The 25,254-nt window shown below is 35.8% G+C and overlaps 1 protein-coding gene across 2 annotated transcripts; it reads left to right on the top strand.

Annotated features, from left to right (window-relative positions):
* The first annotated feature begins 261 nt into the window (after positions 1 to 261).
* Positions 262 to 22,063, top strand: LOC106671092 (band 4.1-like protein 4A). Of its 2 annotated transcripts, none has more exons than XM_014401910.2 (19): positions 262 to 790; positions 8,969 to 9,069; positions 13,907 to 13,994; positions 14,057 to 14,161; positions 14,762 to 14,804; positions 14,877 to 14,955; positions 15,035 to 15,132; positions 15,281 to 15,401; positions 17,858 to 17,945; positions 18,011 to 18,099; positions 18,182 to 18,245; positions 18,313 to 18,431; positions 19,312 to 19,415; positions 19,539 to 19,614; positions 19,680 to 19,823; positions 19,898 to 20,050; positions 20,108 to 20,284; positions 20,340 to 20,549; positions 21,655 to 22,063. In XM_014401910.2, exons 3-19 carry the CDS (start codon positions 13,914 to 13,916, stop codon positions 21,662 to 21,664), a joined length of 1,761 nt encoding a protein of 586 aa, XP_014257396.1. In that variant the 5' UTR covers positions 262 to 790; positions 8,969 to 9,069; positions 13,907 to 13,913; the 3' UTR covers positions 21,665 to 22,063. The 2 variants fall into 2 exon arrangements, with proteins under 2 accessions (XP_014257396.1, XP_014257397.1); XM_014401911.2 differs by having other exon boundaries at positions 263 to 790; positions 21,651 to 22,063.
* The last annotated feature ends 3,191 nt before the right edge of the window (positions 22,064 to 25,254 follow it).

Genomic DNA, 25,254 nt, shown 5'->3' with positions numbered 1-25,254 from the left:
TACATATTGAGTCTCACTGCAGAAATCTGAAAAAGACAATATCACCAGAGAATAGCAAGCACATGATGTTCATGACACTGTCCAGCCTGATCCACATAACATTCTTTAAAAAAGGAAAAAGTAGCGGTGAAAGGGATTCACCTTGAAGAACTCCCTTAGAGATATGTACATATCAAAATGTTCCCCTTAATTTAAGACTAAAGCAGGCTTTACTTCACTATAATTAATATACATTAATAAAATTATTATATCTTAATGCTCTGGTTATTAATTAACAAATAAGCTCAATTGTTAGCTGGTGCTGTTTAGATCTCAGAACATACTAGCCTCCCCCACCAACACCAATAAGTTTGTTAACTACTCTTATTAACAACTCTAACAACGCAGACTCTCTGTCCTCCTTTATGACTCCTCACTCTTTGACTTTTTGACTCACAGTCATCAGTACAGGATAGTCTTATATCCCGCGTTCCGTTCCGGGTGTTACTTTTTCCCATTGAGAACGCAGGAAAAGGTTGTCCCAATAATCCGGAATGATTATTAAACAAAATTATTTCCGGAGGCGATCTGAAAAAAAAACCGATCTGAGAAGATCATCAATCATTTATATTCATAACAACTCGTCCTCAGGTAACAAAAGGTAATAAGTCCAGCCGGTTATACAGAAAGAAAAGTGAGAGCCAGAACAAGAGGGGGGGTGGAGTTCGGCATCCATCGGTACACACGGTCACCAATCCTCCAGTAGTTGTCTGACTCGTCTCGGCGAACCTTCCACCGACCTGAACTTCATGTAAGTCTTCATATTTTAAACTCTCCTCGTTGATTATCCTCTGCGCAGGACACTTGTGACATTTCAGATGTCAGAGTTCGTCGGGCGTGCCTTTTCGCGGTTCAAGCATTCCTCTCTGTCCCAACTTGCGGCGTTCAAGTCTCCCGTTTTATCCACTTTTCTTTGAATTTCTTGAAGCCAGTTTATTTGTTGTTTATTTCATTATCATTAATTCGGTATATAAAAAAGAGCGTGCAGTGATAATAGCACACATGTTTCTATTACGGCATCGTTTCAGCCGTGTTATCATTACGAATAATAACAAACACAAAATACAAGAGCGCCAGCATAAAAACCTTTATCTACCTTCATTGATACACCAAAAATGAATATTTTATATGATATTTATGGCCAAACGTTTCATAAAAACATTAGTAAATTTCCAGTTAGAAACAGTAGCCAAGTTCAATGTTGGCTACTACCTTTTATTTAACAATGGAATTTATAATTGGTTTCTATCCGACAACTTTCCGGTTACAAGTTCAGTCCTTGAATGAAAACAGATTTCGATAAAACAGGACGAATGTTCTGCCTCTTGTATAACCACTTTCATGACTTGCAATTAAGAAGAAAAAAAAAGGCTCGCCTTGTCTTTCAATTTTGGCCAAAGAATCAAGCGAGAAGAAGATTAAGAAATTCTACAGAATTTTATTGGATAAGTTGGGACGAAGAGAAAATAAAATCTACTCTAAACCTTGTTGTTCCATCGAATAGTCGAAGTAATTAATTAATCGAAGTAACCTTAGTGTATTTATTATCGTTATATTTAATTATAATAAAACCTTCAGTACAGAATAAAATTGAACAAGGAGTTTATAAAAATATATACATTCCTCAAATTTCATTTTCTTGTCCATTAATTCCAATATTTCTCTTGCTAATTTACTTCACCCTTATCGTATTTCTTATATATATTTATTTTTTTATATTAGCGCGATTCGTGAATGTCCAATTTGAGAAAAGCTCACGTACTTACTTCAGCTGATTGAATGGGTCGTGTAAATCAAGTACCAACGCCCTGGAAAGACGGTGACCTGCTTTTCGGTTGTCAGCCTGTTGTCGCGAATTTCGAGAATACAAGACAAACGACCATCGATTTAAAAAAAAAAAAAAAGTTGTCCAATTTTCTCCTTTAAATCTTCTACTTTACAAACACAGCTTTTTTTAAAATGTAATTATTGTTTAATCTATAAACACGCGAAAAAGTTGTTTTATTGGTTTTTTTGTCAATTGGTAAAAGAGGAATCAAAGAAAATAAAATCGTTTATATCTAGTTCTGGCCATAATTTCTGTCCCAAGCTTCTTATCATATTTAAATTAGTGTGGAGTGCGCGGGAGTTGACATAGGTTAGGTTAGGAAAGGTTAAAGTTAAGTTACATATACAAAATCGAATGTTTTACCGATGTTATATACAGACAACGTATTAACTACACCTTGTAGTCATCCCAAATTAAAAGAAATCTCTGTTTTGGTTGAAGATTTCAAGATGGAGATTTTAGATTGGCGTCAAATTATTCAGTGTTGCCAATTCGTGGGCAGAAATACTGAAGAGGCACACTACGCCAGCTTAAAACTCACGGGATTTCCTGCTAACCTTAACAAAATTGCTCAACTTCACGTCGTTTTGAGGCAACTTTAAGCATGAAAGGGTTAAATCATTATGATTTTTCTGCATAAGAACCCAACAGTTATGAAAGGAACAAACCAGTTGGAGAGCCATGTTTTGATTAAAGATTCCAAGATGGAGATTTTAGATGGGCGCCAAAGTATTCAGTGTTGCCAATTCATGGGCAGAAATACTAAAGGGGCACATTGCGCCAGCTCTAAATTCACGGGATTTCCTGCTAACCTTAACAAAATTGCTTAACTTCACGTAGTTTTGAGGCAACTTTAAGCATAAAAGGGTTAAACATTTATGATTTGCCTGCATAAAAACTCAGTTATAAAAGGAACCAACCAAATAGAGAGCCATGCTGGAGATTGCAATTCCAAGATGGAGATTTTACATTAGCGCCAAATAAATCAGTGTTGCGAATTCATGTGCAGAAACGCTGAAGGGGCACACTGCTCTAAGCTCACGGGATTTCCTGACCTATCAAAATTACTTAAGTTGGTGTTGTTTTGAGGCTACTTGGGCGAGAAAGGGTTCATTTATAAACTGGATTTGGAAACAGGATTGAGACAAATATAACAATCGATACGAGATGGATTGGTGGTGATGAGCCACATTGAAAATTGAATATTTCAAGATGGAGATTTCAGACTGGCGGCAAATTATTCATTGTTGCCAATACATGTGCAGAAAACTGCGGGGACAACACTATGGCCGCCATTCATGGCATTTCCTACTAACCTTTAACAAAATGTTAGCGTTGCTTTGGGGCAACTTAAGGTTAAAATGGATAATTCGTAAAATGGATTTGGAAAAGTTTTATTTGCTAGGAAAATATAACAATCAATATGAGATGCAATGATGGTGAAGAGCCTTGTTGGAGATGGCAGATTCCAAGATGGAGATTTTACATTGGCGCCAAATTATTCAAGTGTTGCCACACGTGCAAGAATCAAACTAAAATGTCTTGAACTGAAATGACAAAAAGGACAAAAAGACGTTTTAGGTCAAAACTCCCCAAAAATTGTTTCTCACAACTCATGCAGATTGAAATTCAATGTGTGGATTGTCCACTTTAAACGGGATCTAACCGCTATTGCCACTTGAAACGGTGTACATTGAAGACACAATGAATAAAAAATGTACTATTTTTTCTCTCTCGTTTAGCTGTGTTAAAATCGTTTATTTAGTATATTGTTAAACATAGTGAAAAAATTGTAAAGTGACGACTGCTTAGCTTTAAGTTCCTTTGAAGTTCTTCCTTTTTGTTGTACCGATTCAAATGCGATTCCAAGCCTGATAAATCGCCGTGAAGGACCCATCGAACAATTTAGAATAATGGCTAATTTTGGCGGATGTAAACCACCTTCTCAAATGGTATTATCTTGCTGGGCCGATGTCCGCCGTCGTGTCGAGGCTAACTAGGCCAACTAGCGGTTATGTCCCTTAACCCTGCAAGCTCGTAAATTCGAACACATACGGTCTCCATCGGCAATCGTTTCAAAACGGAACCGTCCAACAAAGAAGAGAGAGAGAGAGAGAGAGAGAGAGAGAGAGAGAGAGAGAGAGAAAGATAGATAGAGAGAGAGAGAGAGAGAGAGAGACTGAGAGAGAATGTACAGATTCAAAAAGAAAGATAAAATTAGAAAAAACAGACAGGACAAAAAAGAAGACTTGCAGACAGAGAGAAAAAATGGAAAGAGAGGGAGGGAGAGAGAGAGAGAGAGAGAGAGAGAGAGAGAGAGAGAGAGAGAGAGAGAGAGAGAGAGAGAGAGAGAGAGGAAGAAAGGCAGACCGAAGAGACTGACTGAGGATACATAGAAAAATAAAGAAAGAAAAGAGAAAGAGAGAGAGTTTATTTCATTTAATAATTAATTTATTTTGATTAATTAAATTAATTGGATTTGGTTAAAAGCCTAAGCTAGTGTTCCGGCATATCAAACAATTTTTAAGTATTGGAACTTTTCCTCGTTCATAAATTATGTACACTAGTGTCACGGCCATCGTGTCAACACTGATTTTTGGCGCCAAATTAGAAAAATTCCCAAGAGAGCCAGTCTCCGGATAAATACTAGATAAAGACGTGTTAGATTAACATCTAAACCATAAATAGTGTTGCAATCCGTCACACGTAGTTTTTTCTCGCTTCAGTTGTGATTGTAATGCGTTATGTGGAACAGGCATTGTGAACACCTTGCCGGAAATGTTTTACAACAGAGAACAGGAGCACACTCTGCAAACTGTGTTTTAAAAAACAAAACTGGAAGTCTCTATTTTAGATCAAGCCTAACTTGTTATTTCAAGTTTTATGAATGCACTGACTTTCAGGCTGCCTTTTAAGGATAAGCGAGAAAACCTCGAATAACGGGAATTCGTGTACTTGTCAAATAAGAAACTACCGAACGGTTAAATTAGTAATACAATTCTTTGGGATTACTGCAGCAATGTAAAGAATTTTTTCGATTAATTAATCTTTTTATGTAAGGATTTGGTCGAAATGAAAAAGTTACATAAAAAGATTAATTAATGAAAATAAGTAATTTGGCCAATAGACCACTAAATATAATGAACGTAAAGAGTAATGAACAATCTGAGTACTGCGGTCAGCGACCTTCAGATTCGGTAGAAATAAAGATTTAGAAACATTAATCTCATATGATGATATTTAAATGTATTGTAAGTTCGTTCTGTTTGTTTCACCCAGTCATTGTACTCAAAATCAAATCAGGATAGAAAAAACGGCAATTTGAGACAATCATGGCTTCATCAGATCGGACATTACCGTTGACCAAATGAGAAGTTTCGAGGTCTTTCTAAAAACAGGATGTTGGATGGAAAATGCGCATATGTCCAACTTTACGGGGTCCAAGATATGACATTGTATTTTTCAAGGTTTTCTCCTATTGCCTCTCTTTTGGTCGTCTACTTGTAAAAAATGTTTTTATTAGTAAACATAAACTCATTGTTTGGAAGGGCGAACGCGCTCTGAGAACTTTTGGTATTCCCATGGCCATCTGAGAGCGTTTAACCCGGGCTCGTTATTATAATTATATTGTGTAAAAACGTTGTGGGAATCCTCGGTCGGACACAGAATTATTCCCAATGGTTAATAAGGTAAAAGTAGACTTGCAGTTTGAAATTGCATCCTGAGGCGGAGGAGCAGACGCTAGACGATGGATCAGTGGATGAGAAATTATACTAATAGCAAAAGCAATTATGCGGTGAAAGTGATTTTAGCTCGACCGTGCAATTTCAGAGCTCCGGTTCTTTAAAACTCCTTCAGGGCAAAAGATTAAAAAGCCTAAACGGCAAATTTCACCAAACTGATTTATTTTCCATTTTGGCTTTTTCAGGTTTGGGCAAATAACCCGGCCGAACGTTTACCACATCTTACTTAACATCCAAAGTAGATTTTCAAATAACCGACGTATGACAATTCGTGAGAAGGCTGAACTGGTGTTCAAATAAGGAACGCACAAAACTCAGCAATTATAAAAGGAGACTTACTTGATGGTGAAGAACCGTCCTGGAGATTGAAGTTTCCAAGAAGAAGATTTTATAATGGCGCCAAATAATTTAATGTTGCCAAACATAACCCCAAATGGGTAAAAACAACACTGCGCCCGGCTAAAGTTAGGGGATTTCCTAACCTAACAAAATTGTTAAAGTTGGTGTTGCTCTGAGCCAACATTGGGCCAGAAATGGTTAAAATATGCCAATCGATAAGAGATGCAGTGATGCTGAAAAGCCACGCTGAAGATTGAAGATGGCAAGATGAAGATTTTAGATTGGCGCCAAATTATTCAGTGTTGCCAATACGCCAGCAGAAACACATCAGGAACAACAGTGCGCCCTCCATAATCCCAATATAATTAATATTTTTAATTTATAATTAAAATTTATCAGAAGTCAAATTCTGTAAATATAAGAAATATAAAAGTTTCGTTAACCAAACCCGTCTCTAACCATAACCTTAACCTGACCTACGCCGTCCTTAACCACGGTCATAACCTTAACCTAAACAAAACATAACCCTAACCCAACACATCTCTTAATAATAGAACAATCGATATGAGATAGAGTGGTGGAGAAGCGCCATGTTGGAGATTGAAGATTTCAAAATGGAAATTTTAGATTGGCGCAAAATAATTCAGTGTAGCCAAACATGGGCAAAAACAACATTAAGCCCGCCCTAAAGTAACGGGATTTCATAACCTAAGAAAAGTGCTTTATTTGGTGTTTGTTCTGAGGTAACTTTGGGCAAAACAGAGTTAATTTATGAACTAGATTTGAAAATTTTCCTTCTCTTAGACAAATAGAACAACCGATATGAGGTGCAGTGTTGGTGAAGAGAGATGTTGGAAATTGAAGATTTCAAGATGAAAATTTTAGATTGGCGCCAAATAATTCAGTGCTGTCAATACGCGGGTAAAACATATCAAGAATTTCAATTTTCAATTATCAAGAATAAAAATATTGTTTAAGTTGCTGTGGTTCTGAGGCAACTTGGGCAAGAAAAGGATAATTTAGAAAATGGATTTGGACATTTTTATCTGCTTGACAAATTATAAAAAACGTTACGAGATTTAGTTGGAGATCTAAGAGCATTGTTGAAAATTTTAGATTGACGCCAAATAATTCAGTGTTGCCAATACATGGATAAAAACAAATCACGAACAACATTGCGCCCAACCTAAACTCACGTGATTTCCTAACCTAATAAAATTGTTTAAGTTGATGTTGTTCTTACGCAACTTGGGCAAGAAAGGGTTAAATTTTACCTTCTACATAATCAATACGAGATGCAATAGGGGCGTCAGTGGCCGCAAGGTTTAGTCTTTGACACGGCGCTCATCACTGTAAGGTAAAGGTCCCGGGTTCGAATCCAGCGGCTCTGCATTCGAACCCGACATACTTACAAATGGGTTTTTTTTCAAAAACACCGGCACCCTGAGAGTTTATATGACCTCTGCTGTTGCGAACCCTCGAAAAAAAAAAACAAAAAAAAACGAGATGCAATAGTGATGAAGCGCCAGTTGAAGAGATGGAGATTTTTAGATTACTGCCAAATATTTCAATGTTCCCAATACACACTCAGAGGATTTCCCTCTAACGTTGAACAGGATTGTTCATGTTTGGTTGATGTTGCTCTGAGGTAACATAGGGGCAGAAACGGTTGATGTGTTCTTTGTTGTATTGACAACTTTTGCTTACAAGTATTGTTGATTTTTGTTCCTTAACAACTTTTTACACTATTTGCTTCTTAAAGATTTTACCGTTCACCAACGAAAAGAGATGTTTGATTGAATTTGATTGCTCTCCTGACAAATACGGAATCATGGGGCGCAAGAGATACGAGCTTCAACTTTAATCTCCTAGACAGCATACGTCTTACATTACGTGCTAAAAAATATTTCCAACCTCAAATCTGAACAGACCGTCTTTTAATTAATCAAATCACGCACTAGCTATTTAGAAAATTATACGTGTGTACTAGAATGAACTTGGAGGAAAATTCGTGATATAAAAATGACAGACATTTTTTACCGTTCTAAGAAACCCTTGGGCGCATTATTTTGTTTCACTCGAACGGTTTCATGTAATTTGGGAACTCATCATCATATACGCTAATTATATTCTGCGGCTCTGAACGTTTACAAGAACACGGTTTTAGGTATGAGGAACGCCTGTTGAACTGCGCTATGGTCAGAGCGGTTTACTTTCCGATCTCTCTCAAGATATCCAGGTTTTAGAACGGAAAGAAGGCAAATAACGTATATAATTTGACCTGATTCCCCTTGGAAGTTGTTGAACTGAATGGAAATAACCTATTATTTTTTATCGTTAACTTTCCACGTGAATTAGTACTGTTTTCTAGGTTCAAAGTGCACGTTTACATCAACATCATATTATCATCAGGCGATGTATCTCCGGTTATGGTACGCAAGAGTTTCAGGGGTATTTAGTTCAAATATGCAAATACCCAGTACAGGCATGTACGTCCATAACAAAATTGATCAAGAACTATTGGACATAGACCAATCTTCTTACAATATTTTCTAGTTGAAGTCAAGTACTCAAATGGTTTGGCTCATTTTTTCAGGATAGACGGTCTACAGTTGATATTAAAGTTGAAAGTGGTTCCCCTGAAGAATGATAATATGAACTGCCTCACGGGAGGGTATTAAACTCTCTTTTGTTTCTATTGTTAGTACCCCCGACTGTTTTATAACTACTCGGATGATTCCAACTTCGTGGTTCTTTTATCAGATCATCATCAAATATTTGATCGAATCAGTGGTTCTGGTTCTAGTTTCTAGTCAATTCTCTTCGTCAACGCTTCCTCCTTCTAAACAACACCCCATTAGCAAACATCCATCAGAAGCCACAAGCGACAAAGTCCTCTCAGCAGCTCACATGTCAAGGATACAAAGATATACAGATATACGAGCTCAAATTATACAAACTTATTAATTTGTATTTAATCGAATTGTGGATAATTTAACGTATCGTTTATTTGTTCTAGGTCTCCATTGAGCGAAAACTCGCCTGGGCCTCGTCCTACAAATTACAGCATGACTTGACATCGAAGGGGAAAGAAATTTACAAGCAGTTTATATGAACAGGGTAAGTTGTCTTTACTAGTGTGTCATATATGATTTGTTTTTCGTTAATTAGTGTTGTACTTGGAGGACCGGATGACACTTAATATTAACGTTTGAGAGGTGACGAAGTCTCGAAGAAGTGTGGGGAGGGTCGTCCAGGATATCCAACATATTTTGCTCTTAATTCACCGAGTACAAAACTGCGATGAAGTGTTTTCCGTTTTCAAGTACTTTCCTATTACACATGGAACAGACCGGCTGTGGTTTATTGTTAACTTTCCACGTGAATTAGTACTGTTATCTAGGTTCAAAGTTACATCAACATCATATTTTCATAGGTGATGTATCTCCGGATCTGGTACGCAAGAGTTTCAGGGGTATTTAGTTCAAATATGCAAATACCCAGTACAAGCATGTACGTCCATAAGAAAAGGAAGAAAAGGCTTATAGTTAAGATTTAGCAATTCTGCCTTTTTTTATAATTATAGATTATGATAAATTACATCTTTCCAAATTACTGTATAACAATATTACAATTTATGTACATACTGTATTCTAAATTACTGTATAACAGTTTAATTGTATCTTAATGAAATAAAAAAAATTGTAAAATTATTTTTACGTGTTACGGGGAGTACACACGGGCTAGGTTATGTACTGGATAAGAATGATTAAGTACGACTAGGGTTACGACTGGTTAGTTTGATTAGGGTTATATACTAGCTAAGATTGATTACGATTATAAACTGTTATGTTCATAATGGTTAGGTTATGTTACGTGAGAAATGGTTAGGTTAGGGCTATAGGGTGGTAAGATTTGGTTAGGTAGAGTTATGGTTATGAACTGATATTTTAGGTTTGGTTCGTTAGGTTAGGTTAGGATAGACTAGAGTTATGGATTGGCTAGTTATATTAGAGTTAGGGTTACGTGCTGGCTAAGTCATTTTAGGTTAGAAATAGTTAGGCTATATTTACGCTTATTTTATGGAAGGTTATGAACTGATTAGAATATGTTAAGTTAATAATGGTTAGTTATGAACTTGTATGTTAAGTAAGTTTGTAGACTGGTTACGTTATGGAGAGCGAGGTAGGTATGTAAGGTAAGGTTATGTTTAGTTAGGAATGGTTAAATTAGGGTTTATTATAAACTGATATATTAAGTAGGGGTATGAACTGGTTAGGTTATGCTAGATCGGAAATGATTAACCTAGGGTTAGTTATAAACTGATATTTTAGGTAGAGTTAAGGACTGGTTAGGTTAGGGTCAGGGTTATGACGTGCTGTTGTAGGTATGGTTTTGAAACGGTTTGGTGAGGATAGTCTAGGGCTAATTACTGGTAAAGAATGGATATATTAGAATTATAGACTGGTTAGGGTTAGGGTTATGAAGTGGTATTTTAAGTATGGTTGTGAAATGATTTGATGATATTAGACTAGGGCTAATTACTGGTTAAGAATGGATAGGTTGGGATTATGAACTGGTTAGGATATGTTATGTAATGGTTAGGTTTGGGTTATGGATTGGTTACGTTATGTAGAGCCAGGAATTGCTATGTTAGGTAGGGTTATGGAATGGTTAGGTTAGGTATAGCTAAGGTTAGAGTTAGTCAGGAAGTGATAACGTTACGTTAAGTTTGGTAGAGTTAGGGTTATGAACTGTTTTTTAGGTATGGCTATGAACTTATTAGGTTACATATCCAAGTCGCAATGCTTTTCCGAGATTCCCAAAGGAACTGCATTTCATTCCATTTCTGTCACCACCATGATGTATATTATGTGGTATAGCTCCAACATCTTTCATTACTGAGATTCAACAATTGAGTTTTATTGCTCTTTCGTCAATTTGAATTGATTCGCTTCATTCCCTTCAGACCATGGGTGCTGCCGACTGCTTCGTTAATGGGTCGAATATATTGAGTATTTTACACTTTACAATTTATTTTAAAAAAATTTACACTTTTTTCTGGTAAACGAGTGAATCAGCCGTGTAGAGTGACTTTAAAATGAAATATTAACAACTTTTCATATAAATAATAATAATAATAATAATAATAAAAGTAGCTTAATTAATGTTTTTGATTTGCAATTCAGTTTTCCAACGTGAAATATTTTTAATATAACACAATTAAATTAATGTAAAAGTTTCGTTTACAATTTGTTGTACATGCTCAGCATGAAGTTCGAATTTTTCGAGCCCTGTGATCGGCAAACACATAATTAATGTGAAAACAGTTTCACGGGCCTGTTGGCCCTTGTCAGTTCATTTCCATTCAGAGCCTGTTGCCAAAAGAGGAAGTTACCGACCGTGACAAAATGTCCCGTCTTGTTATTAAGCAGGCAGAAACCTCCTGTACATCATCCAAATACATATTTTCAATTTTGTAGGAGCCTTGAAGTTAGATGTGATTTAGGAATTCCAAAACTCACACTTTATTTATGATGATGACGATGATGATTAATACGAAGACGAGGACGTAGTGGTTGTATGAGTCAGAAGTCTTCTGGTTTATTGCATTTTACCTAGCTCCTTAGTTCAATCGACTTAAGAAGTGTTAGGTCATTGACTGTAACCTAATTCTAATAACTACCTAATACTAACCTAACCCGTCGCTAACCTTTAACTCAATTATTAAACTTGGTGTTACTCTGCATCAAGATTTGGCCAGTATAGGCGCCGTTAAATAAAGCGCATGCTAGTGTGGTTGCGAAACGAATAATGAAAATAATTAAATAAACTAAAATTTAGTAAAACCCCAATACCTATGGTGAAAGGGTGTGTAGTCCTAACCAATATTCTTTTCAGTCCCCAGCAATACAGCACCTAAACCCTCAACATAACCAAGGCCCTGGATAATGTGATGGCTTAGATTACTACGATTCGGTCCGAACCTTTTCTATTGACAGCTGGCGGATTTCACTTCCGTGATTTGAAAGAAAATTAAACTGAAAATAAATCTTGAAGTAGGGAATGCTGACAGTTCGTATTTTTCGTACAGAAGCAAGAAAACGGAAGCACTGAAGCAAAGACATTAGTTCCTCTCGGACTCATGAGAGCAAGTCATGACGAGAGCAAGCTACGGACGCATCGGATGGCGCGGGATTGGGGCGCAAGGGATTGTAGCAGCATTGCATCGAAAACATTAATCCTTACGCCAGCCAGAAAGGATTAAAATATGAGATTCGATACGAGATGCAGTGATGGTGAAGAGCCATGCTGAAGATTCCAAGATGGAGATTTTACTTTCACGGGATTTCCTAACCTAACAAAAGTGCCTTAGTTGGCGTTTGTTTTGAGGCAACTTTGAGCAAGACAGAGTTAATTTATGAACCAGATTTGCACATTTTTCTTCTGTTAGACGAATATAACAATCGATATATGATGCAGTGGTGATGAAGAACCATGTTGGAGGCTGAAGATTCCAAGATGGAGATTTTACATTGGCGCCCAAAAATGCAGTGTTACCAATAAAGAGGAGAAACTATGCAGAGACAACACTTCGCCCTCCTTGAACGCACGGGATTTCCTAACCTAACAAAATTGTTAACGTTGGTGTTACTCTGAGCCAACAATGTGCCAGGAAGGGTTAAAATATGCTAATCGATACGAGATGCATTGGTGGTAAAGAGCCATGCTGAAAATTAAAGATTCCACAATGGAGATTTTATTTTGGCGCCAAATTATTCAAGAGCAAAAACACTGCAGGAACAACAGTGCGCCCTCCCTAACGCCAATATAATAAAGATTTTTAATTTATACTTAGAAGTCTATCAGAAAGTCAATTATTTTTAATATAAGAAATATAAAAGTTGCGTTAACCTACCCGTCTCAGACCTAACCTAACCCGTCTCTAAACATGACCAACCTAACTTAACCCGTCTCTAACCATAACCTTAACCTGACCAAACTCGTCCTTAACCACGGTCATAACCTTTACCTAACCAACCCATAACACTAACCCAGCATATCTCTTCCTACCATAACACTAATCTAACCTATCACTAACCATAAATCTAACCTAACTTACCCTAGCCCTCCTTAAGCATAATCCAACCTACCTAACCCATCTCTAACATAACCTTAACCTGACCTAATTCGTCCCTAATCACAACACTAACCTTTTCTAAACATATGAATTGAGTGTGAATTTGTAATGTATGTTGTATGTAAATGTGTGTGAATTTAGGCCTGGAGAGATTTTCATAAACTTAACTGAAGCTTAGCCCGATATTATTTTTCATTTAAACCATGTCACTCTGCAAATTGGTTGAACCGAGCATAAAAATATCCCAATTCTCTGATGATGTTGTGTTCTTTTTGCCATGCGGTTCTTCCAAACTCAAAAATGAGCTAGGATGTCATTAACAGCGTTTATTATAAGCATGCAGCCTTCTTTGCCAGTAGATCATCTCTGCCATTGTACTTATCCACTATGACCTTTCATCCATATCAAACAAACTAATAGTCTCCAAGTCCAGGAGCATGTGCCTAATAGATAAAAGCAGGTGCAATACTGTTTTACGTTTACTTATATATTTTTGCCAATAGTGCTCCATATGTGACTGTTGGTCAATAACTAATACACCATATTGGTGTTTATCCCTCAGTTTTTTATGCATAATCTCTGAATGCTATGCTGCCTATATGACTAGTCCACTTGAGCCTTTGGTTGAGGGTTAGGAATGGTGAATAGGGTACAGAACCATTGCTGAAACAGAGGTGACGCCTGTTGGAAACTTTGGTCAACCACAGACAAACACTACACCTTCTATAATCAAGCAGAAAATTCTCTTTTTGTTCCAATGTTTAAAATTTTTCACCACCTTGAGATGTAAGGTAGAATGATAAATTATTTTTGCAGGTGTGAAATGGAATGTTGGAAAACGAGAAGAACTCACCCGTGCAAGATCATACTTTTGGACCACCAAGAGATCATCGAAGAAATGACTGTAAGGACTTTACCTAAACTGTGATTTCTCCTTTTCAGCCTTTCCTTTTGTTTTTCTTGTAGGAAAGTACCAAAGGGTCAGAAATTATGAATGGAGTTTTCAAACATCTGAATATAATAGAAACCGCACATTTTGGACTGAGATACATTGATCCCAATAATCAGACGGTATGTAATAATTTTGGTTCTATTCTCAAACCTTAGGTGGTTATCAATCCGGTATGCCTATCTTCAGTCAGGTCCTGTCAGATACACATCGGCATTTAGCTTAATCAGTGAGGGTGTTGTTGAATGAAGTCTACTGGGAACTAAAAAAAAAAAGTTAAAAACCCACCAAATTCACCCAGACTTAATACACCAAAGGCACCGTTGAAAATAATGTCTACAAATACCTTATAAAAAAGAATAGACTTCACACAATCACCTAAGCGTACTGAAGAGGTCTAGTCCCAAGCCTGAGATGCATATTGGTCTATCGAAGCTGAGTGAACAATTTCCACCTAGGCAAGTAATTAGGCTTTTGACCTCGCATCTGATGATTTAACAAATACTATACACATAAGATGTTCCACTCTGAGGAAGATGGGCCCAAGATGGGATCATCAACTGCCCTCAGTGAACAGCACAAAGTATGACAGAACCCAGCTGACCAGGATGACCAGTAACCAACAAATTACCCTTACCCCGTAGTCCACAGGAGGAAAATCTCTTTCAAAGTTGTTTGATTGTAACGTATAAAATAATTAAACATAAAACTTTTTCTTTTAGCACTGGTTGGATTCTAAGAAGACAGTTTTTAAACAACTCAAAGGCAGGAAATTATTTTTGTATTTTTTTTTTTCATTAATAAAAATACTAATTATGTTTTTATTTGTGTTTTTAGGCAAAACAAGGTTTACTCTTTATTTTGGGGTTAAATTTTATGCAGTAGACCCTTGTAAACTGACAGAAGAAGTTACCAGGTGTGATGTTTTATCTCTTTGTTTAAAATAATTAAATCTGCTTTTGTCCTGAATCTATATTGTACTATTTTTCACTCAGGTACCAATTCTTTCTTCAATTGAAGCAGGATATCCTTCAAGGAAGACTTCCCGTGTCATTTGAGTTGGCAGTTGAATTAGGAGCCTATCTTGTCCAATGTACGATATACACTTTTTTGCACTTTTATAGGCAAGAATTTCCAACAAATAAGACAATCAAATTTATATATTAATTCAAGTCACTTTCACTTGAGTAAAATAAGTAATTAAAAAGTGAAAATAATTATTTTATCATCATACTTTCCAGCTGAATTAGGCGATTTTGATCCTAGAAGGCATACAGCAGGCTATGTATCGGAATTTCGTTTTGTCTCAAATCAAACTGTCGAGATGGAAAACAAAATCGCCGAACTTCACAAAGAACTTGTGTAAGTTAATAATTTTTTAAAAAGTTAAATGTTTAATAAAACTACAGTTTAGAACAAATATTAGATTTGTGATTTTACAGAAACCAAAATCCAAACTAAAACAATTTGCACTCACATATTAACCTAATCTAAGTAACATTTCCTGTCTTGAACCTTACTTAACCAATCCTAATCTAACATAATCAACTAGCCCAATCCTAACCTGGCCTAACTATTATTGGCCAGGACATAACCCTAGCTTAACCTAACCTAACCCATGTGTACTTCTCCGTAACGAGCATCAAAGTTATATTTCATTAATACCAAATTAAATTTGTTACTTGACTGCTATGTAGTAATTAAGAAAGATGGAATTTATCATAATCTATAACTATAAAATAAAGGACAGAAATGCTTAATTTTAACTATCGGGTTGTCCGGAAAATAATGCAGGATTTTAAGTTTTCATTAAAAAAAATCTATATAAAATATTCTGTTTACGTTTACAGGATTACTCATTTGTATGAATGTCAACACTTATTAATCCTCTTCCAAATGATATTGTTTGTTTACCTCTGTAGCATTCCGCTACTTGGAAATAATTCAGTCATCCTTATAATGTCAAAGCGAGAATTTCGTACGATTTTCTTTTACGAGTTTAAACTCGGCCGAAGCGGAGCCCAAACGGCTAGAAACATTAACCAAGTCTGGGGCGAGGGTTGTGTTAATGAGTGCACTGTGCAAAGGTGGTTTAAAAAATTTCGGGAGGGAGATTTCAGCCTTGAAGATGAAGAAGGTCGTGGAAGGCCTTCCTCTCTTAATGATGATGTTCTGCGATCAGTGGTGGAAGAAAACCCCAAAACAACTGTTCGAGAACTTGCAGAGCAACTCAAAGTCAGTAAAACGACCGTCGCTGACCACCTCAAGGCGATTGGAAAAGTGAAAAAACTCGAAAATTGGGTTCCACACTCATTAAACGATCGCCAAAAAATCAGCGCTTTGATGTTTGTGCATCACTTCTTTGTCGAAACAAAAATGACCCATTTCTGGCCAGAATTGTTACATGTGACGAAAAGTGGATTCTCTACGATAACACTAGACGTTCTGGACAGTGGCTCGACAAAGGAGAAGCTCCAAAGCCCCCAACTCATCAAAAAAAGGTAATGGTTACGGTATGGTGGGCTTCATTTGGTTTAATACACTACAGCTTCTTAAATCCTGGCGAAACCATCAATGCTGAATCATACTGTAACCAAATTAATACCATGCATCAGAAATTGGCAGTAATGAAGCCCTCTTTGGTCAATCGGAAAGGGCCCATTTTGTTGCATGACAACGCTCGACCACATGTGTCACGTGTAACGTCACAAAAATTATTGGAGCTTGGCTATGAAACTTTGCCTCACCCACCCTACTCTCCGGACCTCTCGCCTACTGACTACCATTTTTTTAGACACCTGGACCACTACTTACAACACATAATATTCAAAAATCAAACGGAACTGGAAAATGCATTTATTGACTTTATCAATTCTAAAAATTCTGAATTCTACTCAGACGGAATTAATAAGTTACCAACACGTTGCGAGAAATGTATTGAGAGTATGGGAAATTATTTTGATTAAAGAACATTGCTTTAAAGTAACTAGTTTCTTTTTTTTTGTTTAATACCAAAATCCTGCATTATTTTCCGGACAACCCAATATAACCTGACTTAACCATAATCCTAGGCTACAACATATCCTATATCATAAATCTAACCTAGCCTAGCTCAACCTTCCTAAACCTAACCCAACCCGTCCCTAACTATCTATAAACCTAACCTAGCCCATCCCTACCCATAACATTAACCTGACCTAACCATACCCCAACCCAACACATCCCTAACCATAACCTGTCCCTATTCGTTGTCTTTCATTGCTGCACTATTCTCGGGTCTTCTTGGTACCCTTGTTTATTGTGTCCATTGAACAGTTGCTGAGCATTCGTAGATAATATGGGTGAAAGTTTCTTTCTCCTCATTGCATGCATAACTTATAAATGGGTGTTTTCTCAGATGCAAGTGACCAGTATTTAAGCTTATCAACCATTACTCCTTGATCCTTTTTTACCCTGTCTAACTTAATGTATGCCAGTTTTGGTGGGGGTTCTTTAATCATGGGTTTACTATGTCTGGCCACCTCTGAAGTTCGTCCACTCCTTGTTATCCCATTTATAGGTTCTGGGCGTATAGATGGTCCTGCAATCCTCCTCTGGCCAACCTTGTTCATTCCCCAAAGCAAAAAAAGAAAAATTAATCTGTTTCTTAAAAAGGTTTTAAAAAACCAAAATAGTGAACCTTGATGAACTCTGGAGAGAATGGAATACATTTTGGAAACAATGAATCAATTTAATAAATCTGCGGTGGTCATTTCCTTTTTGAAGCCTTTATCTTTATTGATTGTTATGGAAAATATTTTTTACTAATTTTGTTGCAGAGGTCAGCAGCCTGCACTTGCAGAACTAAATTACCTAGAGAAAGTAAAATGGCTTGAGATGTATGGTGTAGATTTGCATCCTGTTCTGGTAATTGGTATACTCGTAGAAATCGATCTTTATTCTGTTTCATGTCTATTGAAATGAATTTTCAGGGCGAAGACAATACAGAATACTTTTTAGGTCTTACACCCACTGGTGTAATAGTATTAAGAAACAAGAACAAAGTAGCTAGCTATTTTTGGTAAGCATGTTTTCAACATTTAGTAATTTTCAATTAACTTGCATATAATAAATTGAATTGCTCAAATGCTTCTATTTTATAGGCCAAGAATTACAAAAATATTTCACAAAGGGAAATATTTCATGATAAGGATCAATGACAAAAAAGTAAATTATTTTTGTTTTCTTTTTTTTCTTTTGTAAAGTTACACTCCTATAACACATAATTTTACAGAATGAAGAAAACACTTTTGGCTTTGAAACACCGTCAAAAGGAGCCTGCAGGCATTTATACAAATGCTCAATCGAGCATCACAACTTCTTCAGGCAGACACAATCAACTGCTAACCCGAGGTGTTTAATATTTAAACATTTTACATTCTTACCCACAAACTTTACCTATTTTGTAAGTAGGAGGGGGGCTATTCAACTATTACCACTCTTATATATGGCAGTTGATAACTGATTGTAAGGGCTAAATAGGCCGCATGTGGCACTGAGAAGGAATGTTGTTGCGCTGGGTCGTAGATTGTGGTGGCAGTGGATCACTGGACAACCTTGTTCTACTGATGAACTTGATGGAATTCCATCCCAACATAGACTGTGGGCTCAAGTGATTGATCTCTCTGCTGAACTGAACTGAGCACTCCAAATGCAGAATTGCATAAATGAACTCAGAACCTACTGACTCATCTCATGTCACCAACTCATTCTCCTTCACATTGATACCTTACACTTCTCCGTCTCACTCTAACTCTGTAAATCATTGTCTTACTCTTGACTCTCTGTCTTTCTTTCTGACACTGACTTATTTTCTGAATTTCAGTTGTACTCTCTGATTCTTTGACTCAGATCAGGATCTGTTTTGCACTTTGATTTACTTTCTGACTCTGACTCATACTTCCTGTCTTACTCTCAGACTCACTCTCTGCCTCATTCTCTGACTTTTTGCCTTACTCTCTGAATCTTTGCCTTTCTCTCTGACTCGCTCTCTGACTTTTTGCCTTACTCCCTGACTCTGAACTTTTGGGTTACAAACTTTGGCTCATGACACATCACCTTGGATTGGATTGGATGAAGTTGAGATAATGCATTTATAACATGGCATACAAAAGTGCAAACCAGCTCTTAGAAAAAATATATAATGCTAAAAGCCATAATAAAATCTCAAAATGGATTTTTTTTTTTTTAAATAAATAAAATTGCTAAGTCTGACAATTTTTTTTTATAATAGTGGGCTGAAAGACTCAACGGAGTACGGGAGAAGCCGTGCCAACCAACCATTCGTCAGAGTTCCAAGTAGGAGGTTTCAACGAAGAATAATCGAAAATGTGCCAGGTTTTTGTTTTAAAATTATTTTTCTATTTGGATTAAAAGACATGATTTAATACAAAACTAAAATCACACGTTTAAAAAAATATTCATTAGTACAAAGTCATATTTTATGTTTCTTTTTCACAGCAAAATCAGAAGAAAAAGTTATTGAACAAGAGTCTCCTTCACCTACCGAAACAAACTTGTTTTCACAAATAGAACAGTGAGTTTTTTCTTGTTCTTAGTTAACAATTATACATATAATGTTTTTTACTTTTCTGCTGAAAGATGGAAGAGAAGTGATTCCCCTAGGAGCACCCAAAGTTTACCACCAGCAAGAGGTCTTTATTCATCTAATTTACGGATTTCTTCTTCAAGAAGATCTGTCTCAGTTGAAAGTCGATCTTCGAATGATTCCAAATCTTGCAAAAGGTGAATCGTCTTTGTCCAGGATGTTACATTTTCAATTTCTTCGTGAAATTTTATTAATTTGTGTTATTTTGAAGTAACACACGCCATAATAGCAAAAGGAGGGGTTCAGACAATGAGAGCGAGATTTCGAAATGTTCTGGGAAATCGAGACGAAGACGAACAAGGAGTAAGCATTCGTCCGGGAGTGAACGAGACCACCGTAAACGCCGAAGTTCATCTAGTCAAAAGTACCATTCACCTTGTCGATAAACTTTTCAATACCCACTCAATATTCGTCATTTTAGGTATGTTCTGGTCGACTCTAAGGAACAATGGAAAGAAGTTCAAAGAAAACAAGCAGAAGGATGTCTTGTACAAAAAGCCAAAGTTATCACATCGACAAGATCTCATTCAGAAAGAGGTTATGTAGAGAAAGACCATGAATTCAATCATCATAAAAGTAGACGTCATAGGAAACACAGGTATGTTACAAGTCTATATTTTATTGATAAATGATAATGAAATTATTAATTAAAGGTCAAGGTCGCCTTCTGAAACCAAAACCCACATGCCTGAGGAACTGAAAAAGCATTTGCAGTTCAGTCTTGTCGATACTGCAGGGATGACTGAAAGCCAGCTGCGAGAAATCCCATACAAAGTTGTCGAAACCAGCACAGCCAAGGCAATCAGGATTAAACTATCTCCGACAACGAGAAAAGCTTACTCGAGTTCTCACAGGACCAAACGGTATTCCTCGACCACAATATATTTTATAAATTGATTTTGTTCTAAAATATTGAAAGTAAAATTTTGCAACTAAATAGTGTAAACTTAGGATATAGTTCTGGACTAAAGGTTAACGATAAATTTAACCTTAAGAGAACCCTTGACACTTGACAGAGCACAAAACACAAAATGGATATGGCAAAAATTCTATTCTATGGTAGAACTTGCCTACCTTATCAGTCATAATTTACCAGTGATAACATTTACAAGTTATTTGGTGGCTGAAATAAAGAACAGAGAAAATCATGGGGAAAGCAAAAAATCCAAAGAATAACCTAACCCTAACATTTCTACCCTCATTCTGACCCTTAGTTTAACCCTTACTTAACCTAATCATGTCTAACCATATCTAATCTCACCCTGCCTCTGCCAAGCCAAACCCAACCCATGTGCACTCCTAATCTAACCAAAACCAAACCCAAAGCCTACCTAACTTAACCTAACCTAGCCCCAACCTTGGCCTGACCCAACCCCTGTTCTGCAGAATCAAAAGTCCTATCCATACTTTTACATCAGACCAGCGTTACCAAGTTCTTTCGCACCCACCTCTCGAGACTTGTGTCCAACGAGTCTTCATTAGTTTTTAGGAATTTGAACAACTTCATTAAAGAGAAAATCATTGAAAATTATTCACAGGATTACATTTCTTCTCTAAACTCTGAATTATTAGTTCTAAAATTACATAACCTAAAACCAACCTATTCCTAACCATTACTCTATCCCTACCTAATATAAGCAAAACCTAACCCAAGGCCTACCTAACTGAATCCCTGTGCACTCCTCAATAGCACTAAGTCAATAACACAAAAATATTGTTTATCCTACCTAAAACATAACAATAAAACATCTCCAATTAATTGCTATTTTCTGGTATATCTATTAATATGGCATTGGACATTTATCTCATTTGGTGCTGCTTAATTAAAAATAGTTGTCAGCATATGTAAAAGGAATCTAATAATCAATTATTACATGAACTAATAGTACATTATGCATACATTTTTAAAATTACTATGCATTTTGGTACATGATGCTGTTTGCTAGATTCATTTTTTTTTTCAGGTAGATCCCAGTAAGTGATGAGCAGGTGAAAATTTCCAAAGAAACTTCAGGGATTGTCCAAGAAACGAGTGCAGAGTTCAGATAATTTAAAAAAAAAGTATCAAAGGGAAATTTGGTCGCACCAAAAAGGCAATAAAACTGCAGTCTTGTGTCCGTATAAGTGGTCATTTTGTAATTATTTTAAATTAAATCCAGTATAAAGACAAATTATCGATTTTAAAACAAGTTAGACAAGAAAATGAACAATTATTAATTTATTTGTATAAATGTATATAATTTATGTGTAACAATTGTGACGAAACACAGGAGTTCGTTCATGAAATAATAATGTGCTTAAAAAGTAAATATTTATTTGTTTTCTTGTGATTAAACTAATTAATAACATATTTTGTATTAATAAATAAAATTGGTCATAAATGAAAGTTTTTATTTAATGTTCATGCTGTCGAGGGACTCTTATCAGACACAAACTTCCGATTTGATATCCCACCCTAAAGGAACAAGCAGATGATATATAGAATGGTGATTTTTTTTTTTCAGATGTTAATTTTTTAATTTAATGTTAATTTTAAGGACAGGCGATTTGTTGACAGTAGAGGAACGAAAGTTTAAAAAAATGCATTTTTATCAATATTTGTTATTTAAAAATGATAAGAGCTAAGATCTGACATTTGAGAAAAATTTTAAATTTTATAAGGTTCAACAAAAGCCAACAGATTTCAGTGATTATCTCTTAATTTTAAGTGCAAACGTAAGAATGCACTTCAGTTTACACCTTGAAGAAAGCTCAATATAGGTTAATTCTATATTGAGGTGGTTGATGTCAGCCTTAATATTCTAATTTAAGAACAATAACGTATTTATTATAAATTAACCTAACTTGTCCATACCCTAACCCAACCCTAACTACATATAACAGATCATGTATAAGGCCAATTTGAACGAAAGAAAAACTCTTAGATTAATCGTCAACCTTTTGATGAATATATCCAATTTCTTCAGAACCTTACTATTTCTAATGATTTAAACGTTTAACAAATATAAACTTCTGCTTACAATATTAGAAATTATGACGTCAAATAAAATGCTCAAAAAAGAATAGGGATATTGCCAATTTTAAAGTATTTTCTTTCATTTAAAGCTTCATGTTTACTATCCTTAAGTATTTCCATTATTAAAAATGAGGATTAACATTTATTTGGTTTTTCTATTTTGTTTTACCCAACTAACAAGAATATATCGGTTAATTTAAATAAAATTAATAGAATATGAACAAATCACAAATAACCCTATTCATGTTTGAGCAGTTTATAATACACTGATGGACAACATAAACCTTAAATTTTGATATACATACTTAGGTTTATTCATATTTTGCATACCAAAAATAAATTGGATGCAAAAATAAGACATTCAAAAAGAAAATATTTATTTCCTAACAAAAAAAATTGAGTAAAGAACAAAAAATAAAAAACAGAAAAATGTTTTTAAAAAAAAGTTGTCCTCTTTAATACTGAGTATTTCTACCTCTGACACGAATCATGCCAGTTAACCTCCTTTGTATTCTTTGAAAAAGATTTCTGGTAAAATCCTGATCATTAAGAAAAGCAGTTTCTAACTCTTTTAGGGTGTTACGACCTGGGTTTCACCGTCGTACTCGTCACTTAAGTTGGTCCCAAATGTGTTAGATTGGGTTCAAATCTGAACTTCGAGCTGGGCACACACCAAGCACTCAATTCCAACCTCTTGAGCTAGTCAACCACAATACGTGCTCTTCGGGGCTATTAGCAAGAATCTCTCACTGAGGTAGAGGGGGGGCGAATTACACTACATGTATATTTCTTCTCATTACCCATAATGCTGCAGTTTTGTAAAGCCTAATGATGGATGAATCTATAGTCTTTCTCTCGTTTGTAGACCTAGGTCGACCCAGTCCTGGCATTCTAGTGTGAAGCCCTGTTTCTCAGAAGCGCTGAAGAACCTTTCCTATTGTAGATTGATTTACGGAGCCATTTAAAAAGGATTAAGTATAAGAATATTAAGTGAAATGAATGAAGGAGAAAGATGAACTGAAATCATCTTTAGGCGTAGCAGAAAGGTTGAATATGGAAGGGCATAATTGTACGTTTTGTGCAAATGGTATCAAATCAGTACAAAAGTAAACAAAGTAAGTAAAAAAAACATTATTTACTGTTTATTTGGACTACGATAGCAACTAGTTACTTGTAACTAGTAGAAAGATAATGGATTTTTAAGCTATTTGAATTGTGTGTTAAATTTGCCCATCGATGTAAATTTATGAGTTTTGCTTTGAAGAGTGGACAAGATCTTTTCACCTGTCCATCCTACATTACGGTGAGTCAATACAGTGTAACCTAACCCAGTTTTGGAATTACAAACACATAACCTAACCCAACTCACTCCTAAACATAATCCTATCCCTACCTAATCTAACCTAACCCTAATTCAATCCATGTGCACTACCGGTAATGCGGAACTATTCTATGGAATTGGAAGCATCCTATACTTCCCACACATCTGACCTCATGTTTTAAGCTGAATTTCATGTTTTGAAATTCAAGGGAATTGTGAACTTAAAAAGTGTGGGCTAGCAAGCGCACCCATCTTATTCTCCAACAGGCTGTCATCAGTTCATGAAACTTGACAATATCATTAAAGGAAATTTCTTTGAAAATTATTTACAGGTCTTATTTCTTTTCCAAACTCCAAATTATTCAGGTCTGGAATTACAAACATATAACCTAAACTCAACCTATCTCTAAACATAATCCTAAGCCTATCTAATTTAACCAAAACCTAACCTTACTAAAGATAGTTTAATGTAAAATATAATTAACTTGAATCGCTCTCCTTAAGTCACTAAATCCAAAGTTCTTATAGAAATTACCTTTTCTTTATGTGGAAATTATTGAATTTCCAACTCACTGTGAAAGTCAGCATTAGACGAACAGTTCTTCTATATGAAATTAGGACAGTTGTTGTTGCTATTTCTCTTACCCAAAAATTTTCTTTTGTAGTTTTAAACCTTTTCTTTAACATCATCCCTAACCTTTTCTTTAACTTAACCTGACCCAAATGTGCATCTCTCCTTTGCATTTAACTTCCCCAGAAATGTATACTTCTTTACCAATATTCTACATATTTCATTGATCCTTTTGTTCGGTTAATAGACGTAAGCCGGTCTGCCTTAACGCTTAGAAACACCTGGAGGTTTGAAGGTTGGCCTAGCCAAATAGCCGGAATAAATAACAAAAATGCTGATAGTTATTTATCATAGGACATTTCTCATACATCATGGATAGTGTCGTATCAATTGGGTGGGTTTTTGTGCCCCTTACACCTGAAGATGATGCACACGCATATGGCGACCCACCAAGCCTTGGCAATTTGGTTGAATGTTGTGAGATGAGGCGAGTGGAGCCTCGAGGACTTACAGTACATCAGTTAACTAATGTGGTAGTATAAGGCCGAAAATAAGAAAACACTGTTATAAGTTAATTATATATATATATTCATTCAATGTTTATTAAAATTTGACCATAATATACAATTTAATATACAAAGATTACATAATATGTGTAAA

Source organism: Cimex lectularius, unplaced genomic scaffold (assembly GCF_000648675.2).
Source record: "Cimex lectularius strain Harlan isolate CLEC.00 unplaced genomic scaffold, Clec_2.1 scaffold201, whole genome shotgun sequence".
In the NCBI taxonomy this organism is placed as follows: Eukaryota; Metazoa; Arthropoda; class Insecta; order Hemiptera; family Cimicidae; genus Cimex; species Cimex lectularius.
Note: the sequence above shows the minus strand (reverse complement) of the source record. Positions and strands in the feature narration are given on the sequence as shown.

What these genes read in the sequence shown, in the direction of transcription:
- LOC106671092 (XM_014401910.2), top strand. Translation starts at nt 13,914, where the DNA reads ATGGAATGTTGGAAAACGAGAAGAACTCACCCGTGCAAGATCATACTT. An exon ending in CTGACAGAAGAAGTTACCAG is followed by an intron (nt 14,956 to 15,034) that starts GTGTGATGTTTT and finishes TTTTTCACTCAG; the next exon opens with GTACCAATTCTTTCTTCAAT. An exon ending in AATAATCGAAAATGTGCCAG is followed by an intron (nt 19,416 to 19,538) that starts GTTTTTGTTTTA and finishes TCTTTTTCACAG; the next exon opens with CAAAATCAGAAGAAAAAGTT.